The sequence below is a fragment of the Microcebus murinus genome, chromosome 7 (assembly GCF_040939455.1).
Source record: "Microcebus murinus isolate Inina chromosome 7, M.murinus_Inina_mat1.0, whole genome shotgun sequence".
Taxonomy (NCBI): domain Eukaryota; kingdom Metazoa; phylum Chordata; class Mammalia; order Primates; family Cheirogaleidae; genus Microcebus; species Microcebus murinus.
Window position 1 is genome coordinate 51924941 of NC_134110.1, and position 25168 is coordinate 51950108.

Consider the following 25168-nt stretch of genomic DNA (forward strand, 5'->3'; position numbering starts at 1 on the left):
TATATTCATAAAATGGAATGCTATACTACCTATCATTGAAAATAGCCAACAACCATACACAATGATATGGATGAATCTCACATACCTAGTAGTGAGTAAAAAATCAGATCCAAAAGAGTGTGTAATATGATTCTATTAAATGAACTACAAACCTTTATATAAAGTAGCAAGATTAGTCTGTTCTGTTGGTGGTGAGTGAATGGTTACTTTTGGCAAAGTGAAATGACAGAAGAGTTTCATGAAGGGAGATCTGGGTGTTGATTATATGCCTATTGGTTTAGGTACTGTTTGCAAAGATGTTCAGTTTGTGAAAATTCAATGAGCTGAACACTTTAATATGCATTTCTCAGTATATTATATTTACAGGTTGAAATGGGCAAAAAATAAATAAATGAAGAATCATTACATTCATTTAACAAATAGCACTTCCCTATGCCTGTTTTGTATGTCTCTTCTAAAAATCAACTTTGAAATGCTTAAGTTTTATAGCTTATAGTGCTTATAGCTTATAAGCTTTAAGCTTTATAAGTGCTTAATATTAAGCATTATTTTTATGTATGTTGAGGGAACTGAAGGAGGAAATGGATTAGACATGTACAATATTCACCAGGAAGTTGCACCTTTATTAAAAACAGGGGGATAAGTACTTCCCTTGAAATTTTCAGATAAACAGGAGATTCTTTTTCAGACATTGATTTTTAAGTTTTATTTTCAGTTTCCAAGACATGACTCAATACATTTCTTACAATGAAGCTGAAGAGAAAACAAAAACAAAAGAAGGATAATATACTATGTATTTGGAATATTTTACAGCAGTACATTTAATTTTCAGAAAAATCAATTATAAAGAGAGTCCTGGCTTTAGTTAGTTTAATAGTAACTTCCTGTGTTTTATCAATGTACATTGTAAGTGTGATTTTCCTATTTTTCTTAACAGGTGTGCAGTTCAACTTTCATACCTTTCATTTGGAAGACCATCACGACTACTTGCTGATCACAGAGAACGGTAGTTTTACCCAACCACTGGCACGCCTGACTGGTTCAGAACTCCCTTCAACAATCAATGCTGGTCTCTATGGAAATTTCAGGGCTCAACTACGCTTCATTTCAGATTTTTCAATATCATATGAAGGATTCAATATTACATTCTCTGGTGAGGAAATAAATAAACAAAAGAGCTCCTTTAGTAACTTTAAAAAATCATGTTTTTAAAAGTCTGAGCATAGCTAATGATAAAACGGAGAAGAGATAATAGCAGATAAGAAGAAAGATTTTAAAAAGGAGAAGAAGGAAACAAAGAAATATCTATCAACAAGTTTTAAGAAAAGTTTGAAATACTTTGAAGATTGTTCCTAGTAATAAATTAGAGGAAACCTTTAAACAAAAGCAAAAAAATAAGTTAATCCACTGTAAACTACTAGAAGTACAATAATTATCTTTCTTTACAATTCTGCAGAATTCTAAGAGAGGTCAGAACTAGCTAAAATGAGTAGAAAAATTAAGATGAAAATTCAAATATACATTTTAAAGTTTTAGTTAGATGCAAAAATGAAATACCAATTAAACCAGTGATACTCTAGCTTTATATGTCTTATAGTTAACAAGCCAAGATTAAGATAAACTTAATTTGTTCTTCTAGAATTAGATAATTTAGAAACAATGTAGTCACCCCTTTCTTCTAGAACAATCTTATTTATAGACAATGTGCAACTTTGATTCCAGGAAAAAAAATTATAAGACCAAAGAGAATAAAAAGTATTCCCACTACTTATAGTTCTACTTTCTAGTTGAATGGGACAATTATTTCAAATGGTTATTTCTTAATACAGAGCCAAATTAATAAGTAAATATTGTACTAACTTGCTAACATTAAAATGATACAAGCACTAACCTTGTTCTTAATTTATTATTTTAGTATTTGGATGAAAATACTTGGCTGCTAAATCCTTAAGATATTCCACAATGAATAGTAAATGAACATAATCAATTTTAACCTAGAATGTTAAAAATATGTCCAAATAAATTTTTTAAGCAATAAAATATTAGCTAATCAACATGAAACAATTTCTCTTATTCTTTATTGCAATTACACAGTAAGTGCTCTGGGAATATTTTTAGATAAGCTACTTTTTTCTTAGGACTGTATATAAATTATAATGTTATTTAATCAAATCTACTCTCTCATACCCTGAAGACTGTTTAGCTGTTCATTTTCATGATGTTTGTTCATTGCTTAGGGGAGAGTTCCTGTATAAATCTACAATATAATAATTTTCAGTGTGTGGAAACTTGATTCTTACATAAACCCTTATATCTCAAGTTCCATGCTTTTCAGAATATGCATTAATTGAACTCCTTGTATACTAGAGACACAAGAGCTTTTGTCATTTAAATTAAAAACATTATGTGAACTGTGTTTCAAAAGTACAAATGACTTCATTCCAAATGTTATTTTGTGTTCGAAAATATTCAGCTCTTATTCCATTATTATAAGTCAAAAATATATAAAATGGAAATGTTTCTAATGCAGAAAAAAAATAGTGTGAGATAGTGGAATTTTCTTGTCTACCCTGAAATTCACACATAAAAGTATTTAAGTTATTAGATTTTTCACAAAAGAAGAAAATTATGCATGCCATTAGTATGTTCCCATAGTTATACATATCACTGGGGCCTAAAAACATCCAGTTTGGAAACAATAGGAATATACCCTTATAAGTGACCACTATCATTTTCTTTTTCTTTCCCTCCTTTGGGGGCAATTCTTTCACCCTAATTTACAGAATATAACCTTGAACCTTGTGAAGATCCTGGAGTTCCTCAATATGGTAACCGAATTGGGTTCAACTTTGGGGTTGGCGATACACTGACCTTCTCGTGTTCATCGGGTTATCGACTAGAAGGAACATCAGAGATCATCTGTCTTGGTGGTGGCCGACGAGTGTGGAGTGCACCTCTGCCAAGGTGTGTGGGTACGTGGTCAGCTGCTTTCATTTGCTTGTATGTGTAGTCACTGTCCATGAAGTTGCATGGTTATACACCCTTCGTTTTTTATAATCCGTTGAATTTCTTCATTTATTTCATATTAATTATTTCGATTTTTTTTTAACTTGGCAATCTGGTATACCTCAATTAACTTCTGTAATGCTGCATTCAAGCAACCATGCTTCTAAATTTGTTTTCAGATGATGAGGATAAGAAATAAATAAGATAGATGGATAAAAAATAGAAATAGAATCATATTTTGAGAGCTCATGGAAAATAGAATTCTTGTATTCTATTGATAATATATTCTGACTGAAGTTTTGGCAAAATTTTATAACTTAGAATTAACATGCATAAAATATGGATTACAAGAGAAAGTATGTCAAATGAAGAATAGGTAATTAATTTAAGGGGCTATGAAGAAACGTATTGGCTCAATATATGATAGATAAATTAAGATGTTTGTTAATTTCATGTTGTGAGATAAACAATAGCAGTAATTAAAGTATTGGAAGTGTGGAGCCACCACCTCAAACTTTGGAAATAAATGTTTTGACTGAACAAAGGGGAAAAATTGGTAGAAAAAAATGAAAGACTTTTTCATTTCATAGGAATGTAAGTCATTCCCTATTTAAATTAGAAAATATGGAGATGAGAAATTCTTAGGCCATCAGCTGTCTGGTGGTTATCAGTACTTATTCTTATGATAGAACAATATGCATATGGTTATTTTATTATTTTAGAAAGCTACTGAAAATTCTCATAAGCATTTAATTTGAATTAATTGTAAATTTAATTGTGGATCACAAATCTCTCTCAGTTATAATATGCTACAAAATCAGGAAAATTTGTAGAGATTTAATCTGCGGTTCAAGCCCTTGTCCTTTTGTCCAGATACAAAATGCCCCAGAGATGAAAATAAGAATGAATAGGAGGATACCCTACTTGCCTCGTTCGATATATTGTCCAATATACAGAAAGTGGGAATTCCTCTGGAGCCTCAGATTAAGCCAAAATATATGATCTTCCAAGTTAAAGTGGGTCTGAAAACTTGTATAGTAATGTGATTGGTTTCATAACCCCATAAGGTTATATAAAAGATGAACTGACATATAAAAAAATAAAATTTCTTTTTAAAATCACAAATCTTTATAGAAATGGGCACAAGCAACCACAGAGGCTTGAAGTTGGGAGGTGATAAGCAGGCACACTCTCAGAAGATCTTTTCCAGGAAGCTATGCAGGGTGCATCATTTCTGAGTTTTTTTTTTTTTTCTTATTTTTGTTTTTTTATTCCCCCACACCCCTCACTGTTACCAGATTTGGAATGCTTGTCTTTTCATGAATTATTGCCATTTCCCCTCTTGTTTTGTATAACTCTTTCCAAAGGCCAGTTAATGAGGACCTTCGGAATAGTCCAAGTGAGGGCTACATAGTGCCCAATTGATTGATATTTGGGCAATTCACTTTTCTAAACTTCATTTTCCTCATTTTCAAAATAGTTACAACTATAGTACCTAGCATCATTGTTATAAGTTAGTTAAGAGGATTAAAAGAAATTAGCCATTTAATCAGACACCTGGTGCAATCACTGGCATATAGGAAGCATTCAGAATTTAGATGTTATTTTAATTCTTATTGTATTAAGTATAATCTGCTGTCTGTCTAGACCATCAATTTAGTTAATAAAACTAATTATCATAGGAAATCCATTTAATAAAATCTTAACATTATGAGGACCTGCTATTTTATGTGCAGTTATCTCATTTAAGTTTTACTATAATCCTGATATTATTATTTCCCCCATTTTTCATTAGAAGAACCTGAGCCTTAGAAATGTTAAATAACTTGCCTAAGATCATAAAGTTTGTAAGTGGTAGAACCATGATTTATATAGAGCTCTGTCTCATTACAAAGCCCCAATTTTTCCTACTAGCATCTAGGGAAAGGTGACTCCAAAAGGATTTTAAGTCATACAGAGTTAATATTTTTTCTCTAAGTAACCAAATATATACCAAATATATACCAAATATATATATACCTATTACATAGGTTGAGAAGAAATTGTTTATATGTACATTTTTAAGATTTAGTCCACATTTGCAATAGATTTTAATGAATGCATTTGTGAAAACCTGACATTGCAAAAAAAGTGACTTCAGGTTAATTTTGTTTTATTAAAGTATTTCTTTGAGAGTAGGTTTATTCATGCCTAAATCTTTAATAGGATGGATGAAAGAAAATCACCCTGTGGACAAATTTAGAAAGCAAAGTTATTGCCGTGGGAATTTTTCCCCCATTTTCAAATTAGCTGTGATTGCTTTTAAGCTTACTGAAATTTACAATTAAGCCTATTGACCTTTATAAATTCAACTTTAGGTATACATATAAATTACAAGATGGGGAGAAATATTCATTTAAACGAATGAATTTTTTATAATGTTATTTCTCCAATTTTTTTCAACTTCCCTACTTTGCCTATGCTTTAAAATAAAAGTATTTCTTTTTGTACTTATGGTTCCACATATGCGTATGCATATATTTCTTATTTTGTTATCTTTTCAAAGTTGAAACTTTATTCAAATAAAATGCACTTTATTTGTATATTCATCTGAGCAGATGTTCAATTTTAGCAATGCTAGTTTATTTTTAATCTCTGTACTATTTACTTTATATATATCTAACACCAATTATCTATTCTATACTTGTTTTAAAATCATACTTGAGTCCTCAGCATTGCCAGCCACATACAAAGCTTGTGTTTCAGACAATGGACAAATTATAAGTAGGTCATATTCCAAAGGTTTGCTTCTATTTCACTTATTTGGAGAATAAATAGTCTTTTTTTCTGGTAACAAGGTGCAAATGATGAATATATTCCTAGAACAAACTTCAGACGAGGTTTCAGATTTTATGTCCAAGTATAGAACTAACATTAGCTATTACTAAAATGATTTTGTACACATTGGTTATATAAGGCATTTTACTCTTTGGACAGTAAGTCAACTGATACAGGTAATTTTGGAGACTTACTTTTTGTTTATTTTTGTTTACAAATGTTTAATTTGATTCAATATTTAGTGTATAGGTTGGTTGGTTTCTTTTGGTAGAATTTGGTGAAATTTATCTTAATTCTAGATGTTAGATGAATAATAAATAACATTTTCCTTTAGGCAATTTTCTGTATAACCTCTTCATTTATGTTTTAAGATTCTAGTTTAACAAAATATTAATATATACCAACACCATAATATGGTATTTTACAACTGTGAAGTATTCTATCATGTAGTATTTCATTCCAAAAACCCACCAGTCTTGTGAAAGTAGGTTTAGCACAACTATTTTACCAGCAAAGATATGATATATATAAAACAAACCCAAGGTTGTACACAAACCTAGGGGAAGATACATGACTATCACAGTGTTCTGAGCCCAAGTCCTATGCTCAGTCGGCAGTAGCACACCACTGTCTCTCACTGGAGACTTCAGGAAAATTGGGAGGAAATCTGTCCTTCATTATAGCTGATACTTGACATCAAAAAACTTATGCTTGTCTTTTGTTTAATTGGAGTAAAACTTCTTTGACCACGGCCAATGTATCTAATGTTGCTTAAATTCAGGAAAATTTATAGAGGCAAGAGAAGAATCTTGAAAGAATCAAGAGCGTAAACACCCATTTAGAGACAAGGATTCTTCTTTCCATACAGTGGTCTCCATGAAGGCATACATTTCACATCTACACTTTAACCTTTCCTAAGCTTTGTGAACTTCAGCAAATTGTGAGAATCTCTTTCCTGCCAAGTTTTCTCAAATGTAAAATGTGGATAATCACATCTATATTGTAAGATAACTTATAGCTCTAAGCAATGGAAGATATGCAAATCATCTCATGTATGGCTCAGTACATGACAGTTGCTCAACGAAAGTTAGTTCCTTTTCTTTGTGCCTGCAACTCCATCCACCACCATATATCCAATTCTCCTAAGGTCTATGATGACTGACAGCAGTAAAGAGTGATTTTCACCAACCAGCAGGACAGAAGAAAGAAGATAGATGAAGAAGAGGAGATGAAAAAGTTTTATTGTATTGGCAGCTAAATATTTGACACACATAATCTCACTTACTACTTAGTGATCAAGATCAAAGTTTTATCTTTCAAAATACATATCTATATATCTACAATTATGCTTCACATTTTGGAAAGGATAAAGATAACAGAGAAAATATTTTAGTCAAGATATTTTATATTTAAATGATTTTCCCAGAGAGCCATGTTTCTCAGGAAATAAATATCTGATCACCTTTTTAAGTGGCAACCAAATATCCAAACACTCATTTACATTGCCATCTTTTTAAATCAGGAAAACCTTGTATGTCTTCACTCAGCCTCCAAATATGCCAGGAACCAAGCCAGGCCATGTTCCAAATAAACAAGGAGCTAATGAAAGAACATGTTGTTTTGGAAAGTAGATTAGCAAGTTAAATATTAGTAATGATTTGTCTTTAGGCAGGAGTCCACACTTTTTAAGAAGCCCACACATTTTTAAGTCATTTTAAAGACATTAATTTATTCATCTTCATAATCCCTCATTTAACACATCTACTTCTGTTTCTAATTTCACGTGTCATTGATTTTTTATCTGACCTTGCACAAGTAACAACATCTTGCCTTAATCGTGAGTCAGATGAGAAAAAGGATAACTCTACATAACATATCTATATATTTTTCTCACTTTTCTTACCTTTTAGATGATACATGATGATAGTTATTCATTTTTTAGTTTAAAAATTATTGTTAACAAGAAGAGAAACTATATATGCAATGTATATAGGAACTCTGTACTATCATTTTTTTTCTGTAACTCTAAAACTATTCTATAATAAAATGAAAATCTTATTAAAAATTCAAAATTTAAAAGAATAAAATGCATTTGAAGAGGTAAGTCATCTTTAAACAAATTCTGCTTATTTCATCTCAGTCTCGAAGCTCTCCATACTAAAATTATATACATCAGATACCCACACATGTATGTCAAATATAACTGATCTATCAAGTTAGTCAACATTGTGGATATATGGCCCTGTAGGGAGCAAATTAAGAAATTAAGAAATTTAAATTGCTTTTGGATTCTATAATTAATTAGCTGGTGACTTTAAGCAGATGTCTTAATTTTCTGTAGTTCTCTTTTCTGGAAAGGATGCCAGTATGAGCATTCAAATATTTTTTGTAAAGATAAAGAAAATATTAGATAGAAAAGTGCTCTGATAAATCATATACACACATGTATATTTATATTTTTTCTCATATGACTATGACTGAATCCACTGATTCCATGATTTAACAATATAAAATAATCTAGAGTATTAACTTACATTTGTATAGTGCTTTGTAGGTTTTTTAAAGAGTTTCACAACCTCATGAAGTAAGCAGAGGAGGTGTTATTGCTATTTAACAGCTGAGAAAAATGTATGCTCAGAAAGGTTACAAGTAATGAGTGAAAGAATATGCCAGAAATCAAGTCTTACAAATCTTAGATCATTGTTGTAACATTGTAGGTGACATTCTTTTATTACCTTATTTATTGATGCACCCTTTTGAAATTGGAAGACTACCATTTTTTCTGCAGAAGATCAGGAGTAGGTAAATGTTTTCTGTAAAATACTTAATAGTAAATATTTAGGGCTTTGCAGGCCACATGGTTTTGGTTACATTTACTGAACTCTGCAGCAATAGACAATACATAAGTGAATGGGTATGTCTGTGTTTGAGTAAAATTTTATTTATGAAAGCAAGTAACAGACTTGGTGTGGCCATAGTTTGCTGAGCCCTGCAACAAATTTATCAAGAGTAGTCAACTTAAACATCCCCTTTGTATTTGGGCATTTATTAATCATTCATCCTTTAAGAAAAGAAGAAAGGATCATTTCCCATTCTCTATTATTTTTTATCTTGAGCTCTGTTTATTAAAAACATATTTTATTTATTATTAAGAGAAGAGATTTCTCATGCTTTTACAGAAAGAGTATTAGAATTGTATGTGTGTGTGTGTGTATGAATGAATACTGATCTGATCACGGGTAACATAATTTTAAGCATCTCCAAATCCATTGACACCCTCAGATCTCTTCTAAGTAGCAAGTCTCCATTTCCAGCTGTGCACTGGACCTCTCCATGTCTGTCCTTCCATAGGCACATTTACTTCACAAGGCCAAAACAGAACTCATTTTCTCCTCATCCAGATCAGCCTTCTTTTCCCCACTTTTTCTTTCAGCTATGGCATCGTTCTTATACAATTATCCAAGCTAGAAATTATGTCATCTTTCACTCCTTCCTCTCTCTCTTTCTTTTTATCCATATTGGAGTAGTCAATGTGACTTACTACCTAAAACTATTGCCCAAATTTATCACAATGTCCATCCTCACTACCATGATCCTTGTGCAGCACTCATTGGTCCTCATCAGATTAACATAATAGCATAATAATAATAATAATGATGTGTGCTACATTGTGCTAACCTACCCATACATATATATATACACAATAAATCGTTTGAAAGAATTTTAGTACTTCATTTTATAATGTAACTAAATTAATCATATAATTTGATAAAAAATCTTGAAACCCTCTCTTTCTGACTTTCGTGCTCATGTTCTAGCAATTACATGTATAATCTCACTATATTACCTTCTTTCTAGTTAGACTTCCTATTCCAGCTTTCCCTCATCTAATTTATATTCAATATTGTCAGTAGTTATATTAGATTTTTATTGATTAATAACCCATTACCACAACTTTAGAGGCTTTATACCATACATTTACTTTCTCATGGTTTCTGTGGTTTGAGAGTCTGGACATGGATTAGTTGGGTCCTCTTCTTAGAATCTCACAGACTATAATTAAGGTGTTGACCAGGGCTAGGTTCTTGCCTGAGATTCAGGTCCTTTCCCAAAATCGCATGGTTATATTGAAAGCAATGAGTTCCTTGTAGTTGTGGAACTGAGAGATTCAGTTATTTGCTCAGTTCCCATTCATAGTTCCTTACCGTGTGGACTTCCCAAACACAACTGCTTACTTCATCAATCTGGGAAGGAGAGTCTCTCTAGTGAGTCTGCTAGGAAGAAATTTCATAGGATGTAATATAATCACATGATAAGGAGCAAGTCACAGGTCCCATCCACATTCAAGGGGAGGACATTGCACTAAGGCATGATAGCTAGGAAATGAGTATCATGGGGTTCACCTTAAAGTCCAGCCAACCACACCAGTTATCCTTAGAAAGACCAGATCATAGTGATTATCCATTGCCTGCTGAATAGAGTCAAAATTTCTTAAATTCCTTCATAAATTGTTCTTAGTGTCTTCACTGACATTTCTCTATATGGCTATACACATCCTGGAATATAGTCACAAGATATTAAATGCCATTTGCAAACATGTCAAGCACTTTCTACACTTTGTGATGTTAAAACTATACTGAGGTCTAGTGTAGGCAAATGATCAAGCTCTCACTTGTGTTAGCACAAGCCAAGAAATACTATAATTTCTTGAAGAGTATAGATTGAAAAGTACAGTGAGAAAACACGGAAAGGATTGTTTACTTGGTGGAACAGCCTTTTCATTTTAGTCTGTTGAGCTTCCATTCCCATCACTCTACCATTGTTCACGACAGCATTATCTGTCATTACCTACCCTATTATTGTAGTACCCTAAACAGTACTCCAGTCTTCATCCTTGTCCCTTTCCCCCAAACCAAATAGTGGAGTCATAATGAGCCTCTGTGATACACATTTGAAATCACTTTCCTGCTCAAAATTTTTCCATTGTTCTCTGTTGCTCTTAAAATAAATTCTGAAGGTTACTTTCTTACCCCCCCCCACCTTATAATTTGACCTAACCCTTTCATTCTTCAAACCCTTCTTATTTACCCATTCTGATAAGCCCTCCTTGATCTCCCAGGAGTAAGGCAGATCTCCTGCCTGTAGGTTACATGAGCTTTTCTGTATTTTCCTTTTCTAGATCTCTTCATGCTATGTTGAATTGCCATTTTATGTGCTACAGTGTTTAGCATATAGAAAGCTTTCAGTAAATTTATTGAGTTGATAAAGAAATGAATATATAATATGGGCAAAGCTCCTTTACTTTCACATTTACAACTTTACTAACTTTCATTTATAGGAGCAAAGCCATCCTCTAGAGGAAAACAGAGTCAATTCAGCCTAATACTAATAAAGGACTGTAATTGCCATTTCAGCCTTGGCTGTCACACTGTTCCTTAATCCATATTGCATTTACTATGCAGTTATTTACACACAACTCCTCATGTCTAATAAGTAAACCAACCAGTCAACAAACAATGAAGGTGCCTGAAAAGACTGCTAAGACGAGGCTTCTAATTATGATAGAAACAAAAAAATAAACTTATAAAAATTGAATATGGTGAAAAAATGATAATCTTATACCTGTAAATGGAATAAATGTTTCCCCAATATGTAGGGAAATTCAGTTCTCAACAAGAAGAATAAATGATTCAAAGTTTTTTCAATGAGATCAAAAAGAAGAAAAACAAATGTACCCGATAGAAACAATATTCACACAAATGGGAGGAACCTCAGGTACCTTTTCCATTTAATGAAATTGCATTGTGGACAGTGAGCTTAAACTGTTCTCATTCATTTGAGATTTATAAATAAATGGATTTACACACAGATTTTTAGAATGTAAGAAGACCATTAAGAGATAAGTTTCTGAACTTACTTTATCATACTATAGCTGGTACCTGAATAAAAGCTATTTTACCTGACAAGTGTAAGTCCCTTAAAGGTTCTTATTTGTCTTTATACCTCCTGTGTGTCTACCATAAACTTTGGCATATCAGAGGTGCTCATTCTGAACATAAGAAAGTATAAACATAATTCACCATGTATTCATCATGAACCAAATTAATCAGAGTAGACCCTGACCTATCCATATGGTGACTCACCCATAGGGATACTTTCATTAAAATGATCCTCATGTTATTGGAGTTCCAAATTTCTTTGGATAATGATTTTAGAATTTTAGAAAGACTTAAAATAGCAGACTCCTAAAAATACTTCATTCCCCATATACATCCTCATGCTCTGACTATAAATCTCACTACAAGCCAAAATCCGACTACTGATTGGAAATCTAGAACAAGATGAGTTAAGTTTGGGATCTGGGGATGACATAGAGGACATAGACTTTGTAAGAGAGATTTTGAGTTACAGAAGAGAGACAAAGAGTGGAGCATTTACTGCAATCTGTGTTTTAGGGTCATGTCCTAGAAACAATTGCAATAGTGAGGGTCTCACACCAGAAAGAATCACAAAAGTGCCAGAAGGACTTGCTCTTTGTGTAAACTCTGGGTGAACTCATGCTGGTTTTGGAATTTGCCCAAGTTCAAAAACACTTAGAGCATATTTTTCCTTTGAGACATATTGGAAAACATGCTGGGAAAAAAAGGAAAAGTAGACTAGAGCTTTAAGTAGTACTTTAAAGAAAAATAAATGTAATATTAAGCTAGAAAGCATGATATTCATCAAACTTGTCATCAGGTAAACTAATTTTAGTTTTTAGCTTAATATATCTTCACTTAATTAGGTTACTAGTCCCTAGTACATATAAGTGCCAGATGAGAAATATTTTACCTGAGGTAGTAATAAAAGCTAGTATTTTTTGTGTGTTTACAATACGCTAGGCATGGTCTTATGAGGTATAAATGAGGACACTGGGACCCAGAGAGGTTAAGTAATTTTCCCTAGGAGAATATATTAACAGTATTTTTATTCAAAGCAAGTTAGATTGGAAGTAAATATATGCTATATATAAATGTGAACCATAAAGAATAAAAACATTAAATAAGTAAGTGTAGTTCTGATACCCTGTATATATTCCAAAACTGGTTCTTGCTTACAACAGTGACATCTGTGGCTCTCAGGAAATACTATCATTTGGTGGTGTAGATAACTGGAGGAGATAATTAAATGCTATTGCTACTTGTAACTGAATTAGATCTTGATGCCATGTCTCAGGAGAGGGTACAATTTAATTGAAGTTGCAAAAGACTGACAGTATCTAAAATTCTTTTGAAGCTGAGAAGAAAGGTCATTGTCACATTAGGCAAATAGATTTTAAAATTACTTCTAATTTCATGTTTTTATAAAGTCAATGTATCTATTTGTTTTAGTATATGTGGGTGTATACAGTTTTCATTTTTGCCTTATAAAATTGAAAATAATAGCAGAAAATATATATGCCATTTGTACAGAGGTTGATTCCTAATAAATGGTTTTATTGTTAGTTATGTGGTAATGCACTTAGCTATGATATGTTCAAATGTACCCAGGGCTTTGAAAACAGACAAAAAAACATTGGGACAAACTAGATCTATCAGTGAGTAACAGTGGATTGTACTAAGGAATCAGCCTTGAGTTCAGTGACACTTCAAGGGACAGGTTTAGGGTGAATACAAGAGAGTAGGATTGTGATTATTCTGCCTAGTAAATGCATTTAATCCATAATCAAGGGTATGAAATAAAATGAATTTCATTTTTTATTATTATTTCTGTTTTTTAGCTTAACTACATTTCTGGCTACAAACCATTTTTCTACACCTCTGCATTATACCCAACTACTCTCTTTGCAGCTCTCTTTGAATCCCAGTTCAATTATTGGCATGCTCAATATGTAGGTAACATTTTTTTCTTCCTGTGTTTTAATCAGTCTACAAAGAGTGTGTTTCAAAAGGTGATGGATAGCTTTTATTTCCTGCATGTTACTGTGCCTTTCTTAATTTGCACTAGTTGATGTTTTATTATGTTTGGCCACAAAATGCTACAGGCATAAAATTTTAACCTTTTCCTATCATATAAACTGGAATCTTAGTTGAATTTGCTCACTATTTTCTAAAAGAAGTCGTAAGTTTTGTGTTCTGAAAAATGTTTGATCCTCATTATTTTCAGACATTGTTTTCTTTTTCTGATAATGGAAAATAATTTCCCACTTGTTCAATCACAGTATTTGAGACAGCTTAATGTAATTTGCCTGTGTAAAATGTTATACTAGGGCTTCATCAACCATACCATCTAAACAAGGAAAACCAGGTTATAGCAAATTTTCAATTTGGAAAATTTTTAATCAAACTCCACTAATTAAGGTCTTATCTGGGGCATTCCACCTTATCCCAGGTTTTTTTTAATTCATCTAACATATTCATTCAATGCCTACTCTATGGTTTTGTTTGTTTGTTTATGTGTTTATTTGTTCTTTTATATTTATTGAGATAGGGTCTCAGTCTGTTGACCAGGCTATATTGCAGTGGTATCGTCATAGCTCACTGCCACCTCAAACTCCTGGGCTCAAGCGATCCTCCTGCCTCAGCCTCCCAAGTATTTGGGATTACAGGTGTGTGCCATCACACCCAGCTAAATTTTCTATTTTTTTATAGAGACAGGGGCCTCAATAAGTTGTTCCAGCTGGTCTCTATCTCCTGGCCTTAAGTGTTCCTCCCACCTCAGCCTGCCAAAGTGCTAGGATCACAGACATGAGCCACTGTGCCTGGCCCTCTAGGGTAATTTAACAGGAATTCTGCCTTTATCCTTCTAAATAAAGGGAAATAAAAATTATCTGCAAAAGGTATAACCCTCAAGTGTGTGATGTTAAAAATAATATTATTCACTGATGAAGAGAATAATAATAATAGTATAGTGAACTTCCTTGCAGTTCACATTTTCATGTGACCTTGAAAAACATATTAACATATCATTGCAGGTTTTTTTCTCACGTACCATTTTAAGGACATAATCATTGACATTACTACATGTTTTGTTTGCTTTTTTCCTCTGATCCTCTCCCCTGAAACATGCTTATTTGATTGCATTGCATTAATTGATCTCATATTGCCTTTTTCATAAAAGTTAAAACAAACAAATAAATGTGCAAAGAAATACCTAAGAAGAATCAAGCAGGAATAAAGATGACATGGAAAGTGCTGAGACTTAATGAGCTTCAAGAGATTAGTGAGCTGCTGGTTAGTCAAAACCAAATTCCATAAATACAGAAATAGTATCTCATATCTTTAAAGAATTTTCAGGCTTTTAGTAGTTTGACAGAAGCTATAAGGGAGAAAGAAGTGAAATACCATTGTTGAGTGCTTCCATGTACATACTACCTCACCTGGCAGATGCATTCACCTGCATCAAAGTACCTAGCCTGGTACTTTATAGTCTTTCTCTCATTTACTTCTTGCAATAATCTTATTAGGTAGACATTAATATTTACATTTTCCATATTGGAAAAGCAATGATCAGAAAGGTGCAGTGAGTCATGTTAAGTGTCACAGCTAGAAGTAAAGAATAGATATGTCTATCTTTCAAATTTCATACTCCATGTTCTTTATTTCATATTTTGTGTATTTGAATTTTTTCTGAGTTGTACTAATCACATAAAGTCAAGTAGCATGACCATGTTGAATAGCATGCTACCTTCCTGTGAACATTATTTGGTTTAATTTTCTTTAGGGGCAGAGGAAGGATGGTTTGGAGACTAAAAGTAAAATTCTAGAGTCTGCCAAAGAATTTTTTCTTCAATTTGTTTATTTAATTTCAGGATGCCTAATTTTTTATTATAATATTTAATTGTTTTTGTTTTCTGTTTTTTTCTTTTTCCAACACAGGGTCTTATTTTGTCTCCTGAGCTAAAATGCAGTGATATCATCATACTTCATTGCAATCTCTCAAAACTACTGGGTTTAAGGAATCCTCCTGCACTCAAGTAGCTGGGAAATGCAGGAGTGAGCCACCATGCCCAGCTAATTTTTCTATTTTTCATAGAGACGGGGTCTTGCTCTTGCTCAGATTGGGTCCAACAATCCAGACCTGGGCTCAAGTTATCCTCCCACCTCAGCCTCCCAGAGTGGTAGGATTACAGACATGAGCCACTACACCTGGCCTAATTCAGTCTTAGCTTTGAAAGGATTTTAAGAATTTTTTTATTCAAATTATATGTACTATACATAGAAATGTAAATAAAAGATCAAATTTCAGTAAATGTTATAATACCTTCTAAATAAGGTTAAAATTATCCTTTTCTTTGTACATGGATAATGATATAACATTGAAAACTTTCAAAAACTTTAATATCTATTCCTTACTATTTTTTTTTTTTTTTACTTTTTTAGGAGTGTACATGCTCTTCTCCCAAGAATAAGTGTTGTTCATATTAACAAATAGGGTTAACTCATTAAGTTCTCTGATTTCTTAGCTTTGGGATACTCTAAATTCAGCCATTTGAAATTTGGTCTTCATTCATTTATTTATTCATATATACATTAAATTACCAAAATTAGTTTGAGTGACAATTATGGCATGTTATGCCAGGTGACAGTGATACAAGAAAGATAAATTAGACATTAGCAATTACTTTAAGACACATGGATAGGTTTGATGTATTTATCCCACCACCCAACAAAAGAATTAAATCAATCCAATTCCACAAATATTTAGTAAGCACTGAGTTAGGTGGCAAAGGTAAAAATGAATAAAACATCCTAATCCAGGATCTTCCACTATATTGAAGAGTAAATAAATATTTATGACTAATTATGACACCATAATATGAGAATTAGAAATAAATCCCATAGTGTAGTCAAGAGGCTTTTTTTTCCTGAAAGGATAAGGAATAGTTTCCCAAAAATGAAGTATTTGTGAAGATGAGCTGTATTCTACCAAATAGAAAATATGAGGAAGGCCCCCTAGCCAAAGGGAATAACATAAGTAAAACAGGTAAAATTGATATGTCTACAAATATGTTTTGGGTTTAAATGTCTTTTATGCACCTCTTTTTCAAATCTCCAATTCAATTATAGGTGTAGTCAATGTGGAGCAAACACTTTCTTCATTTTTTGGCTTTTTAATCAATCCACGAAGGCCACGTTTCTTAAAATGATGTATAGTTTTTATTTCACACATTTTTCTGTGTTGTTCAGAAGCCTGGGTATATTTTTTATTAGAATTGATATAGTAATAAATAGCAACCCTGTAATATTCCACATGGACTCAGAGAGGAGAAGCTCCTTGGGTTCAAATCTTTGATTCACAATTTAGAGATTGTGGCAAATTACACAAGATACTTAATCCCTCTGACCACCACCCCCATATGTAAAATGAAGATACAGTGAAAATTTCTTAAATTTATTTATTTATTACCATAGTTGGGCAATGTGCTAAGTGATTTACATGTATCAACACATGCAATCTTCTAAACAAGTCTGCAATATACAAAACTGTCATTATTATTCCAGTGTACCAATGAGATCAGTGAAATACACAAAAGTTAATTCACTTAAATAACTGTATGCCCAAGATAACAAAATGTTCATCACCTTACTTTTACATTATTATAAAGAGTCCCTATTAATTCAGCATGAATGAACTCAAATTCATTCTTTTGCATATAGATTACATTAGACAGCCTATTCTGTCCTCAAGAAACCTGAAGCTGAAAACACAACATTCATCATTAGTTGGTACAATAGGACTGGAAAAAATGAGAAGCAGACAGAGTTTTGATGATGGAGAACCTTGTACACCATATTAAGGAGTAATGGAGATTCATTAGGTGTTTTAAAAAGGGATAATATTGCTCAAATTTACATCTTACAAGATCTTTCAGTTACTTAGATGTATGGATAATGGATATGGGTTTCCCTAGCTTCGGTTTGCTTTACTAAAGCTAGAGTAACATCAGGAAGAGGTCCAATATCCCATACATAAGATTATTGGGCAGAGTAGTAAAATTGGAGAGGAGAGAATTTTAAAGAACTGAAAAATATTTGTGCTAAAAATACTCAGAAATTTTTATTATAAATTCCATAATTTGTTCGAGTTATATGCAGAAGCAGGTATTGTCTAGTAAGATCCTAATTCCTGGAATTAATTTAGTATAATTCAGAGGGAGATATTTGGCTTCCCAATCATTACAGAGCTTGTCTTTTATATGCTCTCCCACTGCTTTTATATCATAGCTAGCCCTCAGATTTTCCAAGAGCCAATCTCCTTTTGAGTATATCACAGAGAAAGAATAAGAAAACTCCTATGCTCCAGGGTTTTCAGGGTCCTTTCAGACAAAGGAATTTGGGGGCTCAAGACAGGAGAATTCCAATTGAAGGCACAGTCTGCAGATCAGGAGAGAGGTCCAGCTTTAAGAAAAAAATTACATATCATCAGTACATAGATGTTCTTGAAAGCCATGAAATTGGATAAGATAGACAAGGGAGGGCATGTAAACTTAGAAGAAGCCACACCCTGGGTCTCAGCAATGTTTAGAAATCTGGTAGATAAAAAAGAACCAGCAGGCCGGGCGCTGTGGCTCACGCCTGTAATCCTAGCTCTTGGGAGGCCGAGGCGGGCGGATTGCTCAAAGGTCAGGAGTTCAAAACCAGCCTGAGCAAGAGCGAGACCCCGTCTCTACTATAAATAGAAAGAAATTAATTGGCCAACTGATATATATATAAAAAAATTAGCCGGGCATGGTGGCACATGCCTGTAGTCCCAGCTACGTGGGAGGCTGAGGCAGGAGGATTGCTTGAGCCCAGGAGTTTGAGGTTGCTGTGAGCTAGGCTGATGCCACGGCACTCACTCTAGCCTGGATAACAAAGCGAGACTCTGTCTCAAAAAAAAAAAAAAAAAAAAAAAAAAGAACCAGCAAAGGAGACTGAGGAGTTGTCTTTAATGTAGGAGAAAAACAAATAGAAACGGATGTCTTAGAGGCTAAATGGAAAGGGTTTCAGGGAGAAAGGAGTAAACCCTGTCATGAATGCTGCTGAAAGCTTGAGTAAGATGAGAGATGTAAATATACATGGCCATGCAGAAGTCATTGGTGACTTTGACAAATGGTTCTTCAGTGTCAGAGTGAGAGGTTGAGAAAATGGAACACGAATTACAGGCAGTGAATCTAGGCAACTCTTTTGAGGAGTTCTGCTGAAAAGATCTGTGAAATAAAGTGGTAACTGGAGGGGAATGTTGAATCAAGAAAGTTTCCCCCCAATTTTTGTGATAAATTTGTCAAATCTGCTCCAAATCTGAAAGAAGAGGTCCAATAGGTAGTATCTAGATGTAACAAGTGTTAACATCCTGTCATGTATGTTTTTATATTATATTTTCTGCAACATTTGAAAGTACATTGCAGATATGAGCTATTTCATGCCATAATATTTTAATATGCATTACTGAAAATGAGGCCATTCTCCTACATTTAATATATTATTACATTGTACTATTTTAAATAACTACCACATCTGGAATCCTTTAACATCTAGTCCATATTGAAATTTTCAAAAATGTTCTTCTAAATGTTTTTTTATAGATTTTTTTTCCTCTAAATTAGGATCTAAATTAAGATTCAGGTATATATTTGTTATGATTCTTTAGCTTTTTTTTTTGTCCCCCCCCCCCCCCAATAGGACTTTTTGAAGAGCTTGGGCAGGCTATCATGTAGGATATTCTATATTCTGAATTTTTTCTGATTGTTTCCTTGTTGTAACATTTCACTTTTTAGTTACACCCCCACCCCCACCTCTATGCCTTGTTATTTGTCATGTAATCAGCAAGTTAGGTCTAAAAATTTGATTAGATTCTGGTTTCTCTCTCTCTCTCTCTCTCTCTTTTAACCATAGGCCTTCATGCTTGTACATCATTTTACATCTCATTGGTTGTTATATAATATCTTGATATCCTACTATTATGGAGGCTGTTTCATTACATGATTAAAAGTAATTATTTTTATGAAAGGAGAAAAATACATGTTTGTATGATAGAGAAGATCTTTCAATGAGGAGAAATTGATGACTTCAGAGGACAGCCAATTAGTAGAGTGCATTTGGGTCAGCAAGAGTAATGTGCAAGCAAAGTGGCTAGTCCTAGCAACATAAGTGAATCACCCCAAGTGATGGACCACACAGGAGGAAGGAAGAGAATATGGGCACAGACACAAGTAAGTGGGACAGTGTGGTGTTGTGCTAGTAGGAACCTGTATGAATTTCTCTTTCAATTACTTTCATTTTTTCTGTAAAGTAGGAAGCAGTCTCATGAGCTGAGAGGAAGGGTGAAGGAGGAGACATTGCATCTTTGAGAAAAGAAATATAAGTATGAAATTGTCATTGAAAAGCAAAAGAGTGAATGGATTAAGGAATATTGAAAGCACCAAGAAAAAAAGACAGAAGTTGCATTTTGAAAGAGTGACAATGAGACAGGAGGTTAAGTCCTGTCAAGAAATGAGGAGGTTAGTAGATTACTGAAATAGGAAAGGTACAGTCTGATATTATGTGACCTAAGCCTAAAATGAGAGAAGAAATATTGTCTAGCTAGCAGCTATGATGAGCAATAAGAAATCCTACTCCATCTCCAGGCCCAGTAGGAAGTGAAATATGGAAAAGGCATAAACCACCAGTTGAGAAGACTGCAGAAAAAGGAATGAGATTAATCATATCAGCTGTTAAGCACACACACCAAGCATTGATCTAAGATTTTACATGCATGTCATCACCATAATAATCATAGGTAAGCACCATTCCCTATTTTACAAATTCAGAAGCTGAGGCAGAGGGAGGTTAAGTAAAATTTCATGCAGTTGATAAGGGGTAGAATCACAAATCATAGCTCATACTCTGATTCCAGGGCCCGCTAATCTTATATAAAGATTATCCAGGCCAAAATAGAGATGCAAATCATAAAATCATTTGAAATGAACTAAGCCCCAGAAGAACTGATTAACTTAACCATGAGTTAACTTAATCATGAATATATCTTATAATATATGCTGGTATAATTACAGTGTGGTTTCAGTATTAACATTCCTCTCTAGGATACTGATAAAGCCTTTAGCCATAAGTAACTTCAGTTATTGTCTTTTTTCTGGCCTTCATCCCCCCATCTTTCTTTATAGTCCTTGCTCTTTTTTGCTGGTTCCCATCATCTGTGTCTCTACTCCATTATAGTCCAGACTTGATTAGTTGCTTTTGGAGGTAGGATCTAGGCTAAGAAGGTAAAAATTGGCACCAGGCCTTGGAAGGAATTTATGCATAGGAGAGGCCCTAAAGCTTAAACTCCATTGGTAAATCTGGCTTGAAATGATTCCTGATGGTATCCCGATGGCAGAAAAGTTGTGCTTTCTCCTTTTGCAAAGGCATAGTACCAATCTTTAATATATAAGCCTTCTGTCTTTACTACAGTTTAATACTCGTATTTCTATTCCCCTTTCTATTTCTATCACTGTTCCTAATTGTTATTTCTCAATTTGAGGTAATTTAAGAGCTATAAGAATTGGAAGTCTTCTGTGTAATTCCTTTACAATGTGAAAGCACTCTGCTCTCAAAAACCATTCTTTGATAGTCTTAATCTTATTGTATACCATGATTTTAGGCAGGAAAAAGTATTTTTAAGCTGATTTTTCTTTAACCCTGAAGGACTCTCTTCCATCTTAATCCAGAGCATTTTCCTCAGTAGTCTTAAACTGTCTTTTGTTAAGAGTTCTTTCTTCCTTTTCCTATTATCCCTGATCCATGTATTGGCTGCTTTCCTGAGTTACTGATATTTAATCACTTCATAGTCCTGCTTATGAATAAATGGCATAGTAGAAAGACTGGAATTTCAAGTCAGAGGATCTGGATTTAAGTCCTGACTTGCTACTTACTAGCTATGTTGTCTTGAACAAGTCAGTTAGTACTCTGGCCTCAATAACTTGTAACTTAAATAGGGATAAAGTTACTGTGAGAGAAAATTGTTTGGGAAAGTATGTGATAAAGTAAAACGTACTTTGTTTGATAGTTATTTTTAGATAGGTGACTGTGAAAATTTTAAATAAAGTTCCTACAAAACTACAGCTTCATTCAACTGCTTGGGGAACAATAGCCAAAGTCAAAACCAAAATCTTCCTTCCAAAACAGAGTTGAATGATTTATTTCTGCTAAACCCTTTGCCTTAAGAGGAAAAGCAATGCTTACCTTTGTGTAAGACTCAGGCAGAATCTAGCTGAACCCTGAGTGTTAGAGCTCTTTAGTCTTATGCTTTATAAGTATCTACTATACCCAAGAAGCACCCATAGCTCCAGGGTAGATGAGACCAGATGGATTCCTGCAGCCACAGCAGTAGATCGTGCCTCCATTCAGCACTCCCGTCAGCCCTCACCTTGCTGGTCCTGTCTCCTCTTAACCTCATGTTGATTTGGGCAGGAATAAATATGAATGCTGATGGAAATGAAAGGTGAAGGTTCTCTTTATACCTACATTGTCTAAGGAAAAGGCCCAGAAATAGCCTGTTAAACACATAAACATAGATGAGGTTCTTTGAGAATTCCTGTTCTGTGCATTGTGTATTTTTCTGAAAGCTCAGATGGGAATAGGAAAAGATTCCCAATGTATATTGGGATAGATAGTAAAAATCATAATTATTGAAATCAACTGGACAATGACTAGTAAAAGTCCTAGGATTTAATTCATAAAAGGCTAAACAATAAATAGGTTATCCGAGTGTCCCTTGGCCAGGGAATTTCTTTTTGAACATAATATGAAATTTTTAGTTTTCGACCTTCAAGGATAAATGTAGAATGTGTTCATTTGAACAACAGAAAAAAGAAAGACTCTTTATTCAGTGAGATAATTATAGACTTGAAACTGCTGTGTGCTTTACTAATGAGCCTGAATACATTTAGCTATTGCAGGTTGTTTTCTCCTAGGCATATTTACACATAATCTACTCCAAATTGCAAAGATTTTACTCATGCTTTAAACATTAATTCATGCTCTTCTATACTCTGTTTTACGACTGGCCTGGGCTAGAAGTGTTCAGGTTTTAAGAAGTTGTTATTCATTTTTTTCTTAATTTGACAAAAATGAAATAAATCAGCTTTCATTATAGGATAGATGCTAATGTTTTGCCTAAATAAGAAAAAAATTATAAAACAATATTCTTTATTCTTTGTGCTGAGACATAGACGATCAAGTTTGCATGCAATAGCGTTAGTCGACTCTTTGCCAACTATACATAATCTATATTATTTTGTTGTGAAAATTTTGCACATACATTACTCCCAAATTTTGCAAGAAAGACAGGCCTATAGATCAACAGCTCCACTATGCAGTGAGCACACTGATAAACTTGAGCATCTCCATATAGGTAACATAGGTGAGGCTTGTCTGCAGTCTGAACCAATTCTTGGCAGAATGTCCTAGGGTTCCTTCTGGAATATAAGGAGATAAGCAGCCTGGTGAGGAGTTGCCATCAGGCCTTTTTTCATTTATCTCCCGAGTTTTAGGTGAACACAGGACTTTCTGCCTCTCTTCATTTAGGGTACATTTTCAGACTTCTGTATAAGCCTTTTAAACTACTTGGCTGTAATTTAGAGTTATTTTCTCAATGGCAGAATGACTTTTCTTTCCTTCAGTATACATGCTTACAGCTGCCAGTGCAGTTGGGGAGAACCAGTTTTTATGCCTCTTTGTATGCCATCTGTCATCTGGCCTCTTTGGTTTGGTGTCATCCTGTGGGACAAGGGATATAGGAAACTGATATTATGCTGAGCTTGTGTTCCCTGTCTGTGTAAATAATAAACTGTCTGAATAAATTTGTTGTCACCTAACCAGCCAAATCCAGGGAAGACTGGCAAGATAATCCATTTGCTGCAGTTGTGACCTTTTGGTTTTATTAGCCATTGCATTGCTGGTGAGCAACTGCTTGACCACTCAACAATGCCATAACTCATTAATGCAATGTTCTGAATTCAAGCATTCAATAAATACCTGCAGTTTATTTATTTTATAGTATAAGAACAAGGTGCAGTAGAAGAGCACAGTATATGTAACACTGGCATTTTCAAGCTGTATTAAGTTGATGTCATTAAACATATTGCTGTATCTTTAAAATAAGAATATCATTTAAAAAACTATGTCATACACAAAGATAAACTGAGATCATAGTAGGTATGATTTTTAGTGCTTACCAGATACATTTTCATCCCTCAATTCCAAGATAAGTTGTTAGATAGAGCCTTCTAGTGAAAATACAACTGATACTTAGTTCATATAAATATTTTCTTGTACAGATGGAATTTATATAATAGAATGACACATTTTCACTGTTCCTCTGTTATAGTTTGGCTATAGGAGCTCCACTGACCCTCAGGACAATAGACATATGCCCACAACACTGCTCCAGAATACAAGAATTTTTATTTCATATGGTTTATAGTATATAGGTTATACTCTTATCTTTCTTTAACAGATGTTTGATGACAGCCTATTATGAATTTTGCAATTAGTAGTTATGTTATTGGCTAAATTTTAGAATATAAGCATATCTACATCTTGTCCAAAGTGACTATAAAAAATTTTTATTTGAACCTTGTTGCTTTGGGTTAAGGTAGTTTCCTGCATGCCTCTAGGAAGCAATTACGGTGCTATCTTAACTATCTGGAAAAATCAACAAACTCTCAATTAAAATTTGCAGGTTCAGTAGTTTCATGACTACTTCTATGGGCATTTAAAAGGGCATTTCAGGAAATGTGTTCAGGTTTCATCACTAGGTTAACTCTTGGGAATAAAAGCCCATATTTGTTCAACTTTTGTCAAATTCTCTACTGTCATGGTTCAAAGCTCCTAAATTAATCTCATATACCATGGAACCTGACAGTTCAAGTTCATGTGTTTTATGGTAGAATTTGATATGCTATGTTTTGCATGATTTAAAGATAAGAAAAGAGTGGGTGGCAGTTTATTTTTCAGTTTGGCTCAAAATTTGTTCAGGAAATACAGACTTTTAAAAAATTTTAATGTGTTATAGGTCATTGCAAACACAATTTTTTAAAAAATTTCTTAAAATATATAATTCAAGAGAACTTTAAAATGATAAAAATGTGGTTATTCAAATTATTATTAAATAGTGTCTGTGTGGGTTAGCTTATGGAATATTATGCTTTGAAGTTTTACTTGAATGCTAGGCTCTAGAACTTTAAACAAGCCTCTTCAAATAATAACTTTCCAATTCCCAAATGTCAACATAAAAATCTCACAAATATTTATGTAATATTATTTACTTTTTAAATTTATAAGCTTTAATTTTAGATATCAAGTAATCTTCCACATAACTTAGTCCTTAATTATCAAAAAAATCA

General features: G+C 33.4%; 1 protein-coding gene across 5 annotated transcripts in view; it reads left to right on the forward strand.

Moving 5' to 3' along the window:
- CSMD3 (CUB and Sushi multiple domains 3) overlaps positions 1-25168 on the forward strand; it is a 1101621-nt gene that overhangs the window by 748713 nt on the left and 327740 nt on the right. For all 5 annotated transcript variants that reach the window (XM_076005068.1, XM_012781857.3, XM_076005066.1 and 2 more), the window contains 2 exons: positions 938-1153; positions 2784-2972. In XM_076005068.1, coding sequence (XP_075861183.1) covers positions 938-1153; positions 2784-2972 — 405 coding nt within the window. The remainder of the gene's footprint in view (positions 1-937; positions 1154-2783; positions 2973-25168) is intronic.